Below are 18,053 nucleotides of genomic sequence, written 5' to 3'. Positions count from 1 at the left end.
TTCTGGTGCATCTCCTCTAGTTCCAGTATTGCCTAATTTAAAACATGTTTTTAGTTTCTGTATCTGTACTGAAACCATCAGTTCTCTTTCACAGAAACTCCCCTTCACAATCCCTGAATTGGTTCAGGCATCGCCCTGCCGAAGTTCCGATGGTATACTGTATATGGGTGAGTGAACTACCGTTTCTACAGTACTGCCTATTTAATTATTTTTAGATTCCAACTATTCTTATCCAAAATAGAATTAATTATAAACTGTGTAGCTGTGGTGGATGGGGAAGAAAAAACTTCAACATGCAATGCTCCACTTCTTGTTTTTGCTGGAAGGAGAAAATGTTTGTTTCAAATAGGGAAGCTTGCAAAATGTTCCTTAACGTTTGCAGATGAGTACAGTTCAAATACACTCCAATCTGATGGTTAAAACTTAAGGTTTCAGTAAAGCTTTTGGCTGTGTGATGTTGCAGTTAAATGCACAGCACATTGATGTACTTGTCCTGATGATTTCCCATATGGTGAGATTCCAACCTCAGCTGGGGCCTCTTGGAAATATTCTTCCACAGCAGGAAGGAGTAGAAATCAAGAACTCACTCGTGTTTCCTAGTGACCTGGGATTAGATCACATGACCCTCTTCTTGCTTTGAGTGGAGAAAAGAGGAAAGAAAGTTGGGTAATAAATGAGAAACTTAGGAGCCAGCACGTCTAGCAGTTATGATTGGACGAGGCTAACAGTATAACAGTGCATTATAATCGAGCTGCCACACTTCTTGCTACCACTGCATCACGTCACATGTTTACAAATTGATGCGGCGTGAGTGCACAGTGTTGCTGCCGAGTAATCGTTAGATCCACGCCTGTTCTGTCTGGAAGTAGATAGCAGGCTATGAGGATGGTGGTATAACCAGGTGTATAAAATGGGAGGGAATCCTTTCCATTAGATAGTGTTTGATAATCGTGGAGCGGTCGGCTACTTATTTTATCGATGGAGACATTCCACCCCCACCAGTGATCGCTAAATCATAATATTTCTGGAAACATTTTGAAATAATATTTCCAGAACATAATTGGAGTTTGATTTGCCCTGGTCACTGCCATCGGTCATCATGAAGTTAATCAGAATCTGTCTTTCAATTCTTTTTGTTGTAGCCACGCTGTGTTTATAGAAAGCCTTGGCATGGGCAAAGGTTTAGATAAGCACTTATTCTTTAAATAGTTAAAGATCTGATTAGAGCAGGTACAATAAGTTCTTTATTTGTGGACTCATTAAAGTGGATTACAGATCTTGATATTGAGAGGTTGAGTTCAAAACCAGACTCTGGTATTTTCATAATTGACACCTGCAGCTTGAACTAGTTCTTGCAAATATGGGATGCAGGTGGTGTTTTTGACAAGTAAATTTGAATGATAAGCTAGTGAGAAATAACTTTTTTTTTCTGAGTGTAGGAAGGTGGGTTATTTATGGAATAGTACTGTATTAATAGGACTAGTTCAGAGGCTTCTGCAATCATATGACTTTTAGCCTGTGGGTTTGAAACAAGTTATGAAGTTGAAGTTCTGCCTGGGAAGTTGGCGTATCTGAAGACCCCTGGTGTGCCTCATGAAGAGTAGGTTGATAATTTCTTAAGAAACATAGCAACAAAGCCCTGGTTAGACCACACCTGGATTACTGTGTTCAGTTCTGGGCACTGCATCTTAGGAAGGATATATTGGCCTTGGAGGGAGTGCAGCGTAGATTTACTAGAATGATACCTGGACTCCAAGTGGGGAGATTACTCAAACCAGGGTTGTATTCCCTGGAATTTGGAAGATTAAGGGGTGATTTGATCGAAGTTTTCAAGATATTAAGGGGGGAACTGCTAGGGTAGATAGAAACTATTTCCACTGATTGGGGAGTCTAGGATTAGGGGACGTAGCCTAAAAATTAGAGCCAGGACTTTCAGAAGTGAAGTTGGGAAACACTTCTACGTGCAAAGGGTGGTAGAAGTTTGGAACTCCCTTTCGCAAATGGCAATTGATGCTAGGTGAATTGTTAATTTTAAATCTGAGATTGATAGATTTTTGTTAACCAAAGGTATTAAGGGATATGGGGCTAAGGCAGGTATATGGAGTTAGGTCACAGAGCAGCCATGATCTCATTGAATGGTGGAACAGGCTCAAGGGACTAAATGGTATACTCCTGTTCCTATGTTCCTAATTTATTGGAAGCCAATTTTATTTTGTATGTCCTCAGGAAAGAAGCAGGATATCTGGTACGTTGTGGACCCAATGACTGGTGTAAAGCAGCAGACATTAACAGCTTCTTTTGCAGAGAGCATGTGTCCGTCAACACCTCTCCTATACCTTGGGCGTACAGGTAAAATGCCACAGCTGTTCAATATTGTATGTCCTGCGTGCATGGAAAACAAGAATATAATAATAAAAAAAAAACCCTGGACTAATTTTCCTATGCCCGTGAACAAGTTTGTTTCGCTCTTTGGGTTAATCAGTATTCTGAGTGAAATGCTGATTTGGTAGAACTGAATTTAAATATATGCAAAGTTCCAACTGTTTCACCCAAGATTGGAAGTAGTTGTAAAAATTAAATTTTCTGATGGGCCAATCACAAGGCTTCAAAAGAAACATTAAACCCAGCGCTGCCTGATCATTGCGGCCAACTGGGCCACTTTTAGATTCAGTCCCATTTTCGAAAGTCGTGCGCACTGATGTGCCCCCGTTTGGTTAGTTCCTGTTTGGAACGTCTGAGGAAATGGTTTTGGGTGCGAGTAACTGCTCACCATTCAGATTTGCCTCTTGCTTCATTTATAGTTGAGCCTTGGAGAGCATTGTGCAATCTCAAGTTTGGGAAATGATAGTTCCTGTCCCATGGACTGCCCTGTTTAAGCTACTGGTCAATTCTATGAAACATGAGTTACCATATTTACATTTTTATGCGGTGATTTTTTTTTTCTTTTGATTTTAGTGTAGTGGTAACAACAGCAACAACAACTTGTATTCATATAGTGCCTTTAACCTGGTAAAATGCCCCAAGGTGCTTCACAGGAGCGTTATCAAACAATATTTCACACCGAGCCGCATAAGGAAGTATTAGGGCAGGTGACCAAAAGCTTGGTCAAAGGGTAGGTTTTAAGGAGCATCTTAAAAGAGGAGAGAGAGGCGGAGAGGTTTAGGGAGGGAATTGCAGAACTTAGGGCCTGGGCAGCTGAAGGCCCGTCTGCTAATGGTGGAGTGTTTGAAATTGGGGATGCGCAAGAGGCAAGAATTGGAGGAGCGCAGAGATCTCAGAGAAGAGGGTTGTAGGGCTGGAGGAGGTTACAGAGATAGGGAGGGGCGAGGCCATAGAGGGATTTGAAAACAAGGATGAGAATTGGAGAGGGTGGAAGATGGGAGGCCAGCCAGGAGACCATTGGAATCGTCCAGTCTAGAGGTAACAAAGGCATGGATGAGGGTTTCAGCAGCAGATGGGATGAGGCAGGGGCGGAGACGGGCGACGTTACGGAGGTGGAAGTAGGCGCTCTTGGTGATGGAGCGGATATGTGGTTAGAAGCTCATCTCGGGGCCAAATAGGACGCCACGGTTGCGAACGGTTTGGTTCAGTCTCAGAGAATGGCCGGGGGAGGGTTGGAGTCGGTGGCGAGGGAACGGAGTTTGCCGCGGGGACCAAAGACAATGGCTTCGGTCTTCCCAATATTTATTTGGAGGAAATTTTTGCTCATCCAGTACTGGATGTTGGACAAGTAATGTGACAAATGATAGACAGTGAAGGGGTCAAGGGAGGTGGTTGTGAGGTAGAGCTGGGTGTCGTCGGATGACATTGCCGAGGGCAGCATGTAGATGAGAAATAGGAGGGGGTTAGGGTTAGGATCCTTGGGGGACTCCAGAGGTAACGGAGTGGAAAAAGAAGCCATTGCAGGTGATTCGCTGGCTACAACTGGATAGATAAGAATAGAACCAGGCAAGTGCAGTCTCACCCAGCTGGATGACAGAGGAGAGGCATTGGAGGAGGATTGTGTGGTCAACAGTGTCAACAGAAGGGCCAGAGCCAGTTGGGGTTAATCCAGTGAGTGGTATGGAAGACAGGTGACTCGGGGCAGGAGTAGCAAGGGACTCGAGCAGGGAGAGACTGCCCAAAACTTTACATCAGAAAGACTCTGGATAGATCCCAGGATGAGCTCTGTCTCTCAGGTGGCTCTTGTTGAGTTGAGTACCAATTTGAGAGAGAAAGTTTTGGGGTCTTTTTTAGTAGCAAAAGGAGTCTGGGGTAACATTTCCTCCTAAAAGTAAGATCCTGCAGGATCACGCGAAGAATGCACTGATGTCAATATGAACTGTTTCCATGGAGAGACAAGTTTGCGGGGTGGAAGGGGAAAGAGAGGGGAAATGGGGAACGCCATTGGTTCCTTATTTCCCCCCCCTCTTGTTGCTTTAGTCCTGTAGCTGGTAACTGTCAACAGAGTACACTTTCATGGACAGTAGCAGCTCTAAAGTATCTTACCCAAATAGCCACATGTCCTGAGCCAGCCTGGACAGTGTATCTTGATGGAATTTTGACTAGCGGGATTTTGAAAGCAAACCTGACACTGGCCCAATTAATGTCCTTTCACATGCACTTCCACGTTGGGCTGCTGCATAATGAGCAGGAACCCTGGTTACAGTTTCCCCCTTGTCTCAAGCCGGGAGTCACGGAGGCCAATTCTAGAAACTGCACCGCTATCCCAGCTGATTTAGTACTCATTAGAAACCTACATGGTCAAGTTTATCTAGTGAATCATTGAGAAACAAGTCCTGAGTTTCTTGTATATTTATATCTCTTACATCAAGTTACATCGAAGCTACAGCACAGAAACAGGTCATTCTGCCCAACTGGTGTTTGTGCTCCACTCAAGCCTCCTCTCTTCCCTACTTCATCTCACCCTATCAGCATATCCTTCTATTCCATTCACCCTCGTGTGCTTATCTAGCTTCCCCTTAAAGGCATCGATGCTATTTGCCTCAACCACTCCTTGTAGTAGCGAGTTTCACATTCTTACTACTCTTTGGGTAAAGAAGTTTCTCCTGAATTCCCTATAGGATTTATTAGTGCCTATGTTATATTTATGACCTCTAGTTTTGGACTCTCCCACAAATGGAAACATTTTCTCTACATCTACCCTTATCAAACCCTTTCATTATCTTAAAGACCCCTATCAGGTCACCCCTCAGCCTTCTCTTTTCTAGAGAAAAGAGCCCCAGCCTGTTCAGCCTTTCCTGATGAGGATATCCTCTCAGTTCTGGTATCTTCCTTGTGAATCTTTTTTGCACCCTCTCCAATGCCTCTATATCCTTTTCTATAATATGGAGACCGGAACTGTGCACAATACTCAGTGTGGTCTAACCAAGGTTCTATACAAGTTTAACATAATTTCTTTGCTTTTCAATTCTATCCCTCTAGAAATATACCCTAATGCTTGATTTGCCTTGTTTATGGCCTTATTGACCTGCGTCACTACTTTGTGATTTGTGTATCTGAGCCCTTAGATCACTCTGCTCCTCTACCCCATTTAGACTATCATTATCCCAGCAGTATGTGGCCTTCTTATTCTTCCTACCAAAATGCACCACCTCACACTTATCTACATTGAAATTCATTTGCCAATTACACACCCATTCTGCAAATTTATTAATGCCCTCTTGCATTTTGATGCATTCTTCCTTTGTATTAATTACACCCCCCAATTTGGTATCGTCTGCAAATTTTAAAATTGTACTTTGATTCCAGAGATCAAATTGTTAATGTAAATTGTGAACAACAGTGGTCCCAGCACCGATCCCTTTGGTAAACCACTTCCCACCTTTTGCCAGTCTGAGTAGCTACCCTTAACCCCTACTCTCTTTTCTGTTTTGTAGCCAACTTGCTGCCTGTTCCCTGACGCCACCTTAGTCATGAGTCTACAATGCGTTACCTTTATCGAAGACCTTTTGAAAATCATCTTTGGTCTGCCAGGCTTAGTCACACCTCTATTGCCATGCCTGCTCCTAAATTTCTAGAGTGCTGGCCGAGGTGTGTTTATCCCCTCTATTTTTCCTCTTCATGCTCGTCAGTTCAGGGAGACTCTGCAGCCTCTGCCAGGCATGCCTCAGATTGGGAGCTAAACAAATCGATTGAACCTCCATTCATTCTCTGTGGCTCTGAACATTACCCTCTTTCCCCACAATTTTGTTGTGCCCACCCCAACAAAGCAGCTGCTTTTTCTCTGTAACAGCAGCATGTTGAATACCCCCTACCCCCCATCGGTTTTAATTCTTTACCCCCTTTCCAGGCAGGTACCTGACTTTCGGTTGGGTCCCCCGTTAGAGGAGGTGGGGAGGGGTTTTTAGCCTTTAGCCCACCAATTTGTACCACACCACCTGTCAATCCATTTAAAATACTAATCTGCAAAGTCATAAAAAACAATCTTTATAAACGTTGGAGAAGCAACAGGTGATGACTCCCAGATTGCAATAATTTGAGTGAAGTGTATGTTTTTTTGGTCTAATTGTATTTCATATGGGTGACTCTGGCTCCCCCCAGTGGCTCAGCAAGTTTCTGCAACCACTGAGCCACATAGAACAGGAGGGTGCCTGGCGTGTCCTGAGTGAGCTGACCTCAAAGCACGGTAGAGGGAGGGGCATTCTAATTGGCCTCAGCACCTCTGAGTGAGAGGGGGAAATCAGCCAGGATTCTCGCTGCTGATTTCTATCCACTTGTGCTGCTAGAAAGCGTGCATGATTGAACATCCCTACAGCTTGCAATGGAACAGGGGACCAAAGGCTCATTTATGAATTTTAGCCACTTGGGGCAGGTACTGGAGGGTATTGGAACCTGGAACAATACAGGGGAACACCGAGGAGTGGATACTTGTCGGGAGGGAAGGAAATTGATGAGAAAAAGAAAATGTATGACATGGAGCAGGAGGGGGAGAGAGTGTGTAATTTTTGAATTGGAAATGTCATCTTGTGGCATGGCAGAAGAACCGAGATGCATTTGAACACATCTCATTCTGGCACTAGCCCTTGTTCAGTTGGATTAAGGAATAAGTCTGTGTCAGTGGATCTCGCCACAGATCTTGGCAGAATCCTGTTTATCCTCAATGTGGCACGGAATGCCAGTGACCGTATAAATAACACCTACCTACTTCCTGGTACCAGGTCAAACTTGTTCCTTTGTGCCTGGGTTGTAAGTGACGCCTGCATGCTGACGCACTCTTCTGTTTTCAGAGTACACGATCACCATGTACGACACAAAGAACCGAGAGCTGCGATGGAATGCCACCTACTTCGATTACTCTGCCACCCTACCCGATGAGGACACTGAATACAGTAAGAACAGTTTGAGTTGAACAGCTGCTTGTTCTACTATCTCTGCAGAGGCAACTGCTGGTGCGTTTTGAAAATTTTGCCTGGCCACAGCAGATACAAATAAAACTATGTTGTCTCGTGATCACTGTGCTGTGCTCAAATTGCACCTAAATTGATCATTTTACTGATGGGCACAACTATTCAGGTATCGCTTTATAGTTTTGAAAAGTTATTGGTCATTTTGGCCTTTAAATTTGTTCTTTGGATGTGGGCCACACTGGCAAGGCCACATTTATTGCCCATTCCGAGTTGCCTTGAGGCCCTTAAGATTCAACCATGTAGTGTGGGACTGGAGACATGTGTAGGCCAGACCAGGTAGGGGTGGCAGATTCCCTTCATTGATGGACATTAGTGAACCATTCGGGTTTTTATGACCAAACACCTGTTTTCTTGGTTATTTTTTGGCTCTGTCCCATAAGTTATCAGATTTATTGAATTCAGTTTCACAACTTACTATAGTGGGATTAGCACACTTGATCTCTGGGATGCTTGTCTATTACCATAACCGCTAGGCTACCATATCCTACACCGATTGCTGCTGACACCATCCTCTCGCTACCACTGCCCGATGCACCGGTAATCCCTGATTATAGTGAATGTACATGGCTCCCTTGCCAACAGAGAGACTATAAAATGAGCTCGATAACCTGCCCTCAGTGTAGAAATGTTGCTATACCGTAGGTTCTGATGAAGTATTGTTTGTGTCTCCTTGTGAAATAGAGTAGCCGTATAAAGTGAGGTGTCCAAGACTCGGCCCGTGGTTGGTCCAGGCTGGCCTGAGAGCTCCTTTTATCTTTTGTGACGCCCCTGCCAGTTCATTTGTCCTCTACATGCTTGTCTGCCAATTTTGACTTTCAGCTCTTTAAATTTCCTGAGCCTGGGGTATGGGAATAGGTTGCTCCCCAAATGTTGGATTTTGACCAATCACTGATGCAAAAAAAAAAGGTCTCAATCAGGAATCAGTCTTTACTGGTCTTACAGTGTGTGGTGGAAAGAGGGAGGGGACAGAGCAGGGAGGGTTTATGTACTGTTGGGGGGGGGGAAATCAGTTTCTGAGTAATCATATACAGTCCAATCGCTGGTTTTGACACATGTATCCAGCCCCCAACTCCAAAAGACTCTGTGTTCCTGATGTAAAGTAACATATTTGTGCAGCTCCACTGTGCCCTGATAGTGTCAGTAGTAGAAGCTGTCCACTCTGCCACTGCACTTTTGGTGCATTGAAACGTTTTGTGCGTATGAAAATCTAACCTTCCACTTGCAGAAATGCTCCACTTTGTGTCGAATGGAGATGGCCTGGTGGTGACAGTGGACAGTGAATCGGGAGACATTCTCTGGATTCAGAATTACGCGTCACCAGTGGTGGCTATGTACATCTGGCAGAGAGAAGGACTCAGGAAAGTGATGCACACAAATGTTGGCATAGAAACCCTACGCTACCTCACGTTCATGTCGGGAGAGGTGGGCCGCATCACAAAGTGGAAATACCCTTTTCCTAAAGAGGCGGAAACCAAACAAAAGCTGATGTAAGTACAGTATTGCTGTTAAACTAGTGAGTGCTGCAGAGTACTACTAAAACTGTCAGTAATCCCGTATTGTAGCAATGTAAACATTAATCTGGGATGTATTGGCTGCGTCAATAATGTATTAAAATTGTATCTCGGTAAATGGTGTCTCGGGTGTAAATTTAAATCTCATTTTAAATCGTTGTATCCAATCCTATCCCCTGCCCACTCCATTCCTCTCCCTTTGCATCAGAGTAACTCCCTTCTTTGTCACTGCTTCCTGCCGAGACATCATGCCTGTACTGAGCACGGATCAGTGACCTAGTGCCACTGCTGCCTGGGAGTGGGGAGGGGAACGGATGCTTCTAGTGGGGCAAGAGGAAACACTTCACCTCTTTAAGATAATGTGCTGCTTCTGTGAAGCACTCCACCTAGAGGCCTGCTGAGAAAATTAACCAAACAGTGACAGGTAGGTTTCGATGATGAGAAGCATTCGCCATGTGTTTGGAAACCCCACTTTAGTGATTACATGTTTTGACATTGTATTAACTGTTAATTCACTCTACCCTCGTGAATGTTGCTATGTATTTGAACAAAATTGACGTGAGTAATAATTCAGCACAAAATCTGTTGCACTGAGGCAGAGATTCATCAGGTTTTCATGTGGCCAATAACTAATGTCACTCGAGAACCTGTTTTAAATATCAGTTTGGCTCATCTTGGCTCATATACTTGAAAAGGAAAAATTTGCAGGAAAGAACAGGGGAGTGGGACTAATTGGATAGACTCATAGAACGATACAGCACAGAAGGAGACCATTCGACTCATCGTGCCTGTGTCGACTTTTTGAAACAGCTATCCAATTAGTCCCACTCCCTTACTCTTTACCTGTAGCCCTACAATTTTTTCCACTTCAATTATCCAATTGAAAGTTATCATTGAATCTGCTTCCACCACCCTTTCATACAGTGCATTCCAGATCACAGCAGCTCGCCGTGTAAAATTTTTTTCCTCATGTCGTCTCTGGTTCTTTTACCGATTACCTTAAATCTGTGTCCTGTAACCAAAGGCCTTGCTTTCCTTCCAAAATGTGGTGCCCAGAATTGGTCACAATACTCCAGCTTAGGCTTAACCAGTTTTATAAAGCTTAGCATAACTTTCTTGCTTTTGTACTCTATGCCTCTATTTATAAAGCCAATGATTCAGTACATTTTTTAACAGCCTTCTCAATTTGTCCTGCCACCTTCAGAGACTTGTGTACGTACCTCCCCAGGTCTCTCTGTTCCTCCACACCCTTTAAAATTGTACCATTTTAGTTTATATTGCCTCTCCTCATTCTTCCTACCAAAATGTATCACTTCACACTTCTCTGCCTTAAATTTCTTCTGCCATGTGTCTGCCCATTTCACCAGTCTGTCTATGATCTCCTGAAATCTGTTTCTATCCTCAGTGTTTACTACATTTCCAAGTTTCGCATCAGCTGCTAACTTTGAAATTAAAACCTCTATACCCAAGTCCAGGCCATTAATATATATCAAAAAGAGCACTAGTCTTAATACTGGGGAACATCACTGTATACTTCACTCCAGTCTGAAAAACAACTGTTCACCACTACTTTCTGCTTTCTGTCCTCTAGCCAATTTTGTATCCAGGCAGCCACTGCCCCTTTAATCTCGTGGGCTTCAATTTTGCTAACAAGCCTTTTATGTGGTACTTTATCATTCGCCTTTTGAATGTCCATATACACAACATCAACCGCACTATCTACATCAACCCTCTCCGTTTCTTCATCAAAGAATGGGGGTAATATATTAGCACGGATTGAGGATTGGTCAACGGACAGAAAACAGAGAGTAGGCACGGGCAGATGGGCCGAATGGCAGCCTCCTGTGCTGTTTGATTCTATGTTAAAGATCCATTGCAATACTCGAAATAGAGCAGGGATCTCTCCAACAGTCCTGGCCAATGTTCCTCCTTCAAAAAGCAGCACCACAAAAGCAAGAGATTAACTGGTCATTGTTGTTCACGGGACATTGTTGGGAAAGAATGACTGTCATGTTTGCCTACAATAACAACGGACCCTATATTCCTAAAAGTAATTAATTGAGTCATATAAACACGAGCATTTTTATTTAAATGATGTAACAATTTAAAGTTCTATGTTAGGTAGTCTACTGACCCAGTGCTCTATCAGTGGGGTCAGGGATGGTACCACATAATTCCCCACGGTAGCAGAATTGAATGACCAGTCGCCTGTGGTTTTGATCTCCTCTTTGTAGCTGATTAGAATATTAGCAGAGCTGTGTGTACAGGTTGTTTGCCTTCCCTTATGGATGTTTTAACAATTTTTTAAAAACGTCAATAAAGTGCTCCTTTTAGCAGACTGCGAACACTATTTGTAGATATCTTGTTCTTAATTCTTAGGCCGACTCTGTATGTGGGAAAATACTCGACCAGTTTGTATGCCTCATCATCGCTGGTACATGAAGGAGTGGCAGTTGTGGTAGGTATTTGGAGCTCGACCAAGTTTTATTTATCCAACTGCAAAATTTGTGCATCAAACTGTATCCCTTCTGTTTTTTAAAAAAAAATCATTTTTCATTTCTAACTTTATTTAAAATGAAGGACCAGTGTTTGTCAGTTTATTGCAGACATCAGCTACTGTATTTTTTTTTCCCCCTCCGAGGTCTGCCCTCTTCACTAAACACTGGTTTGGACTGGACTTCCGTATCTGGGTCAAACGGCCAGTCTTCACAGATAGCCTGAATAGTGAGTGGCAGCAGGATATTGGACCAGCAGGGGGCACTGCTGCCGAGCCCAATCCTGTATCCAGCCAACTTCCCCACGCCCGAGATTGCTGCCTATAACTCGGGGGTGGGGGGGGCTGCATTCCTGGCTGGCTGATTTTTGCCCGTTACCAATCTGGAGATGCTGAAAAAAAATTGCACTGCATCTATTGGTGCCCCGCCTGAGATCAGCTAACTCGGCAGAGACTGAGAATTGAACCCTCACCCTAATGCAGGAGCCTTCCTGGTTCTACTTTAACCAACTGAGCCACTGGGGAGCATTTGTTTACCTTATTTTGAAAAAAGCCACACTTGTTGGGAAGGTGCTATAAGTTTTAATTCCAGTTTGCCTATTTTTAAACATTTGTCCAGCTTAAAGTGTTGTGCAATTCTACAAAAAGCATTCAGGTGAAAGGAGCAATGCTAACACAGAACACCCCATTGCACAATTCTCACATTCATCTAGGTTTTAGCTGTTGTGTCCAATTGATCTCTCACCCTGCTGGTTAATATTAACTCTTAACTCCCAGCTTTCAATATGAAATCGAGATATTTTATGAAAAACATTAACATTTCTTTGATTCTTTAATAAGGAGGGAACAAGAAGCTTCCGAGAGGTAGTGGTTGAGGAAATAAACTTTATTTTGGATTGTATGGGGATTCGAGAGAGAACAGAGGTTTTTAATAGATGATTACAACCTATTTTTACAGTTTTTAATAATGATTTTGTATTCACAGCCTCGAGGTAGTGCATTCCCGTTGCTTGAGGGTCCCAAAACAGAACGTGTAACAATTGGAGATCGCGGGGAGTGTGACACTACCCCCAGTATCGATGTTAAGTTCACACCGGGAGTCAAAAACACAATAGATTACCTGAGAAACCAGTGGTTTCTGATAGGTAAGAGTTCTTAAATGATGGTGAAGTGCCCTCTGGTGGACAGCATGAAGCAGGACTATCAATCATTTGCTAAATCAGGGGGTCTCCGGGAAGGTCAGTATTAGGGGCTCCATTAGCAGTGAGTTCCCCATGCAAAAACATTTGAAAATTTTGATCTAAGCCTTGCCTATGCAAGTAGAAATAATGAAAACACAGTTGCTGTTCAGGTGGTTGAATGAAAGGTGGGGGGGCATAAAGGGATATTGGAACAGGCCGGGCACATGGGATTAGGGCTACTGTTCGCGTGGGTATCAAACACCAGAGCATGGACTGGAATGGCTAAACAGTTTAAACATGTTGTAATTTCTGTGTAATTCTACGTAAAGAATTGCACCAGTCCCATGTCTGTGGGTGGTGACCGGAAAGAAAACTGTCTCCCATTGGGTGGATAGAGTGAGGAGCGTTCCTGTGGTTCGTTTGTGGCCAAAATCACTAAATGAATCGAAGTGAAAGTGAACTGGGGCAGGAATTGGAAACATACAGTCACCTAAATAATAAGCACAAGAGAAAAAAACCTGCACTATAATTGTTGTTGGAATATCTACGCCAGTAACGTAGATATCAGGGTCAGTAGATTTTAGGAAACATATTTTTCTCCCTGCTGAATTGAATGTTAATGTCACTGATTTTAATGTCTTTCAGTTGTGAGTAATGTGTAGTTGTTCACCCTGGGGGCTGTGTGACACATATCTTTAGCATGGTGTTGTTTCATCTCTGGGACCTGGGTCTATATCCATGCTGAAAGGGTGAAAGTCTCCTCTCCCTAAGCTGCAAAAGGAGCTTTTATAATCTGAGTTGAGTCAGTGCAGCACATACCTGTACTGTCCTTAATTTGGCTCTGATTGGCGCTTGAAAAAGAAAACCAATTTATTTAGAGAGTAAAATGGTGGAGGTGGCGAAGATATATTAGGCGCGGTCAGAAGGAGGCCCTACCCCACTTGTAACTTGTTCACATCCTGATGATCTGGGAGCTCTGAAAAACACTAGAGGTAAAAGGTAGGGGAAAAAGATTCTCGCCTCCCTCACCTCGATGTGTAAATTAATTGAACTGCGACCACAAAACAAAAAATAAACTCTGGTTACAGTGAAGCATTCTACAGCTCAGATTCTCTTCCCTCCTCCACCCCCAGCATTCCCTTCCTGGCTGAGAGAGAACAGCCCAGAGATAAAGCTGAAATGAAAAGGAATTAAATTGCTAATATTATTTGAAACTGAATTTGTTCTTCAAGGACAATTTATTAGATCCTTTTTTTGGCTAGGGGCTGAATTCAGAAAGCTTCTGTTGCCCAGATTTAACGGAAGTTGGCAAACTTACCAGATAACAGCCACGATTTTTGTGTAGCACAGTAGAGACTTTGCAGTGTTCCTGAGATCCTGTTGAGTAAAAGGTTATTGTGATTTGATATAAGTGATTGGCCTTTAATGTAGTCCAATATATGACAAAGTTGCTAAAGGTTTTTTTGTTATTAGGATAACAACTATTGTAATGTGGGTCTAACCACATTCATATTTACCAGAGTATCCTGGTCATTTCATGACTTTTACCACAGTGAGCAATTTTCACTGATGTTGAGACCTGAGGGAAAGTCACTACTGTTATCTGCTACTTCATTCGGTATTGAGCTCTCCATTAATAGTGGATTTGTTTTTTTAGGTCACCATGAAATGCCTCTGGCAGCCCACACCAAGATCCTTAACGACTTTCCTGAGAATGTACAGAAAATTCCAGATGATGTAATTCCTACCAGCCCACAAAATGAGATTTTTGAAGACGTATGTATGTCTCCATTGTTTCTCGCACACCTACACACAGTGACCTGTCGTGCGTGTTTGTATGATCCAGAATAAGATGGGTTTTTAAAATATAGGTAAGGGAGGAGGCCATTCAGTTCCCCGAGTCTGTTCCACCATTCAATTAGATGATGGCTGATCTGTACCTTAACTCCATTTACCCGCCTTTGCTCCATATCCCTTGACACCCTCACCCAACAAAAATCTATCAATCTCAGTCTTGAAAATTTCAGTAGAGCCCCAGCATACACTGCCTTTTTGTGGGGGGGGGGGGGGGGCGGAAAGGGAGAGAGTTCCTGATTTCCACTACCCTTTGTGTGAAAAAGTGCTTCCTGATTTCCCTCTAAAATGACCCATCTCTAATTCTAAGATTATGTCCCCTTGTCCTAGATTCCCCTGCCAAAGGAAATAGTTTCTCTATCTACCCTATTGAATCCCTTTAACGTTTTAAAGATCTCAATTAGATCACTCCTCAACCGTCTAAAATCAAGGGATACAAACCAAGTTTATGCACTCCGTTCTCATAATTTAACCATCTAAGCTGCAATATCATTCTGGTGAATCTGCGCTGTACCTCCCTCCAAGGCTAATATATCTTTCCTGAGGTTCGGTGCCCAAAACTGAACACAGTGCTCCAGATGTGGTCTGACCAAGGCTCTGTTCCCCACAGCCCCATCTGAACAGGTGCATTGGTGCAAGTCTGTTTGGATTGGCAAAACAACTAGATAATTTACAAGGGATATTACTGAATGTTGTGCAACAGTTTTGCAGAGTGATGTTGGTGCAAAAATGGTTTTACTGTGTGTTGTAGAAACTACCACAGAGCAGTAAAGTGTGGGTTCTATTTCCCATATTGTTGGATCTCGATGAAGCTGAATAGGAGTGGGAGTGGGGTACGAGTTCCATGGCTGTCGGCCACCCTCTGCTACCTCAACCAAATGGTCATTCTTCCCGTGAGTGATTCCTGACCACGTCAGCAGCCTAATTGTCTATGGGAATACCCCATCCTCACTGGAGATCAACACACTCGAACTTTCCAAGGGGACCACGGGATAACATTCAGGAGCAGGAAGCCCAGCTGATTTTCTGGGAGGTTCCTCCCCATCCTTTCTTAGTCAAGGGGCCCCGATACTGCCCACTGTGCTGCCCCAGCTTAGAACAGCACCAACTGCTGGTCAAACATGGGACTGAACTGGTCTGTATGACTGTTCTAATTTACCAGCCTTCGGGGGAAACCTTTAGTTCTGACGCCATTTTCTAATGCTAATGACTTCATGTCTCCAAATGACCACAGTGTTAATACTCAAAATGAATGTAATCTTGGAGTGTGTGTTTTTTTTCTGTAAACGCCTATTTCTGTATAACTGTAGCAGTATGCACATTTTTCTTTTAGACGTAATATTTTTTCTTGAATCTGTTTCAGCATTTCCCAAACATTGATGAAGTTGCGGAGGACTTTGACATTCTTAATGACTTCAAAGAAAAATATAGCAAATCGCAACCCAAGCACGAAGCTCCTGTGGATTCTGTATTAAAAGACATGGCCACGATCGTCTTTAGTACCTTCCTGCTGGCAGGATGGGTGGCCTTTGTCATCACCTATCCTAAGGTAATGCACACTAAAGTCTTGAGTGAATCAAAGTAATCGATGATTGGTTGGGGCAGCGTTGTGGGTCGGAGGGTGTATGGTGTAAAATCCTTCAGTGATCTGACCCCAAATGGTACTTAGCGCAAAGTCTTTTTTTGGTCTTATCATGTTCTTTCTCCTAGCCCCCTCTCAGTTTTCTGGCCTGCTCTGCTAAAGAGGCTGACCTTTGCTGGAGTATAGTTCCACAAGCACTGGATGCTCTTACGGGAACTCAGTGTGTGAGATTGGACAGTGAGTGTCTGCAAATGGGTGACTATCAGCAGCACAGCTGAGCTCAATCCTAGGCTTGCTGATACCCATGTATGCGCACTTTCCATATAGCGATCAGGAGTGGATGCCCTGATACATTTTTATTGCCCTCCCTGGCCCTGGAGCCCAAACGTAATGCACTCACTGCTGCGTCAGCTAACTCAGCACAGAGCAGGAATCGAGCCTGGCGTCATCCTGCTCTGTATGATTCAGTACTACACTAGGCAGTGCATTTACCTGATAAACCACTGGGGATGTTTGCTCAAGTAACCTCGTCACTCAGGCATCTCATGCTGGTACCTTTTCCAATGTAACAGTGAACGTGCTCATAAGACCCACCCTGCCAGAGTGAGATGGGTTTTCAGCAATACCGAATGGACTCTGGCAGCTGCATGACTAGAATAAAGGAGCCAAATGGGCACTGTGCGATATCCAAACCACTGTGGCACAACACAGAACTTTTCCTTGTTCCCCTGCAGTCAATGGGATCCGTGGGTAGATTAGTTATGAAAGTCGCTTCCTCTTGTCATGCTCATTCTTTTAATGATTCAAGTTTGCTTTTGTTGTGAAATATATGAACAGAGTTCTACTTAGTGTGGCATCTGTATTCACTTGGAACCAATGTAAACACAAGCATCTTTACAGCAGTCAGACTCCTCCTGCTTCAGCACAGGTGCCTGTTTGATCCCCGTGTGCAGTGGTTGACCTACATTGACACTGTCTCGCTAACTAGAGTTATTGTTGGCACAAGTGACTTCTTTTTCTCCGAATCTCCACCCCCCCCCCCCCCCCCCCCCCCGCCCCATTCCCCTCGGACCACCAATGTACTCATCCTCTGCCAACAGGCCAGACAAGTGACCTCCTCCCAGTATACTGCCTGCTGTTGAGTAACGAGCTGTTCATGGTACCGGGCCCTGATTTCTCCTCCTGTCCCTGAAAGGGAATCTTGCTCACGTTTGACATTTTCTCGGATAACATGGATGAGATTGGGAACCGTGAGGAAACCCGGGTAAGAGCATCTATACAGACGCTCTTTAGCACGGCACTTCGATATATTGAATGCTACATTAAGGGGAGATTTGTTAGGGGTGTTCAAAATAATGAACGGTTATGATAGGGTAAATAAGGAGTTTCCAGTGGCAGAAGGATCGGTAACCAGAGGACACAGATTTAAAGTGATTGGCAAAAGAGCCAGAGGTGACATGAGGAAACATTTTTTTACGCTGCGAGTTGTAATGATCTGAAATGCACTGCCTGAAAGGGCGGTGGAAGCAGAATCAATAGTAACTTTCAAAAGGGAATTGGATAAATACTTGAAGGGAAAACATTTACAGGGCTACGGGGAAAGAGTAGGGGAATGGGACTAATTGGATAGTTCAAAGAGCCAGCACAGGCACGATGGGCCAAATGGCCTCCTCCTATGCTGTACCTACTATGGTGCTATGATTGCACTGTGCCCACCTGGCAGTTTTAATATAACCCCTCAGTGAGAAACCAAGGGACTAATGAGAGTGAGGAACTTAAATTAATTAATATCAGTGGAGAAAAGGTACTGGAGAAACTAATGGGACTAAAAGCTGATTAAATTCCCTGAACCTGATGACCTACATCCTAGGGTTCTAAACGAGGTGGCTGCAGAGATAATGGATAGTTGTGATCTTCCAAAATTCCCTAGATTCTAGAATGGTCCCAGCGGATTGGAAGGTAGCAAATGTGACCCCACTATTCAAGAAAGGAGAGAGAGAGAGAAAACAATTAGCTTGACAT

General features: G+C 43.7%; 1 protein-coding gene across 3 annotated transcripts in view; it reads left to right on the top strand.

The window, feature by feature from the left end:
* LOC137341032 (serine/threonine-protein kinase/endoribonuclease IRE1-like) overlaps positions 1-18,053 on the top strand; it is an 85,352-nt gene that overhangs the window by 44,720 nt on the left and 22,579 nt on the right. For all 3 annotated transcript variants that reach the window (XM_068003876.1, XM_068003875.1, XM_068003877.1), the window contains exons 5-12: positions 95-167; positions 2,227-2,349; positions 7,230-7,331; positions 8,635-8,896; positions 11,300-11,378; positions 12,400-12,559; positions 14,253-14,371; positions 15,813-15,998. In XM_068003876.1, coding sequence (XP_067859977.1) covers positions 95-167; positions 2,227-2,349; positions 7,230-7,331; positions 8,635-8,896; positions 11,300-11,378; positions 12,400-12,559; positions 14,253-14,371; positions 15,813-15,998 — 1,104 coding nt within the window. The remainder of the gene's footprint in view (positions 1-94; positions 168-2,226; positions 2,350-7,229; positions 7,332-8,634; positions 8,897-11,299; positions 11,379-12,399; positions 12,560-14,252; positions 14,372-15,812; positions 15,999-18,053) is intronic.

Source organism: Heptranchias perlo, chromosome 23 (assembly GCF_035084215.1).
Source record: "Heptranchias perlo isolate sHepPer1 chromosome 23, sHepPer1.hap1, whole genome shotgun sequence".
Lineage (NCBI taxonomy): Eukaryota > Metazoa > Chordata > Chondrichthyes > Hexanchiformes > Hexanchidae > Heptranchias > Heptranchias perlo.
Note: the sequence above shows the minus strand (reverse complement) of the source record. Positions and strands in the feature narration are given on the sequence as shown.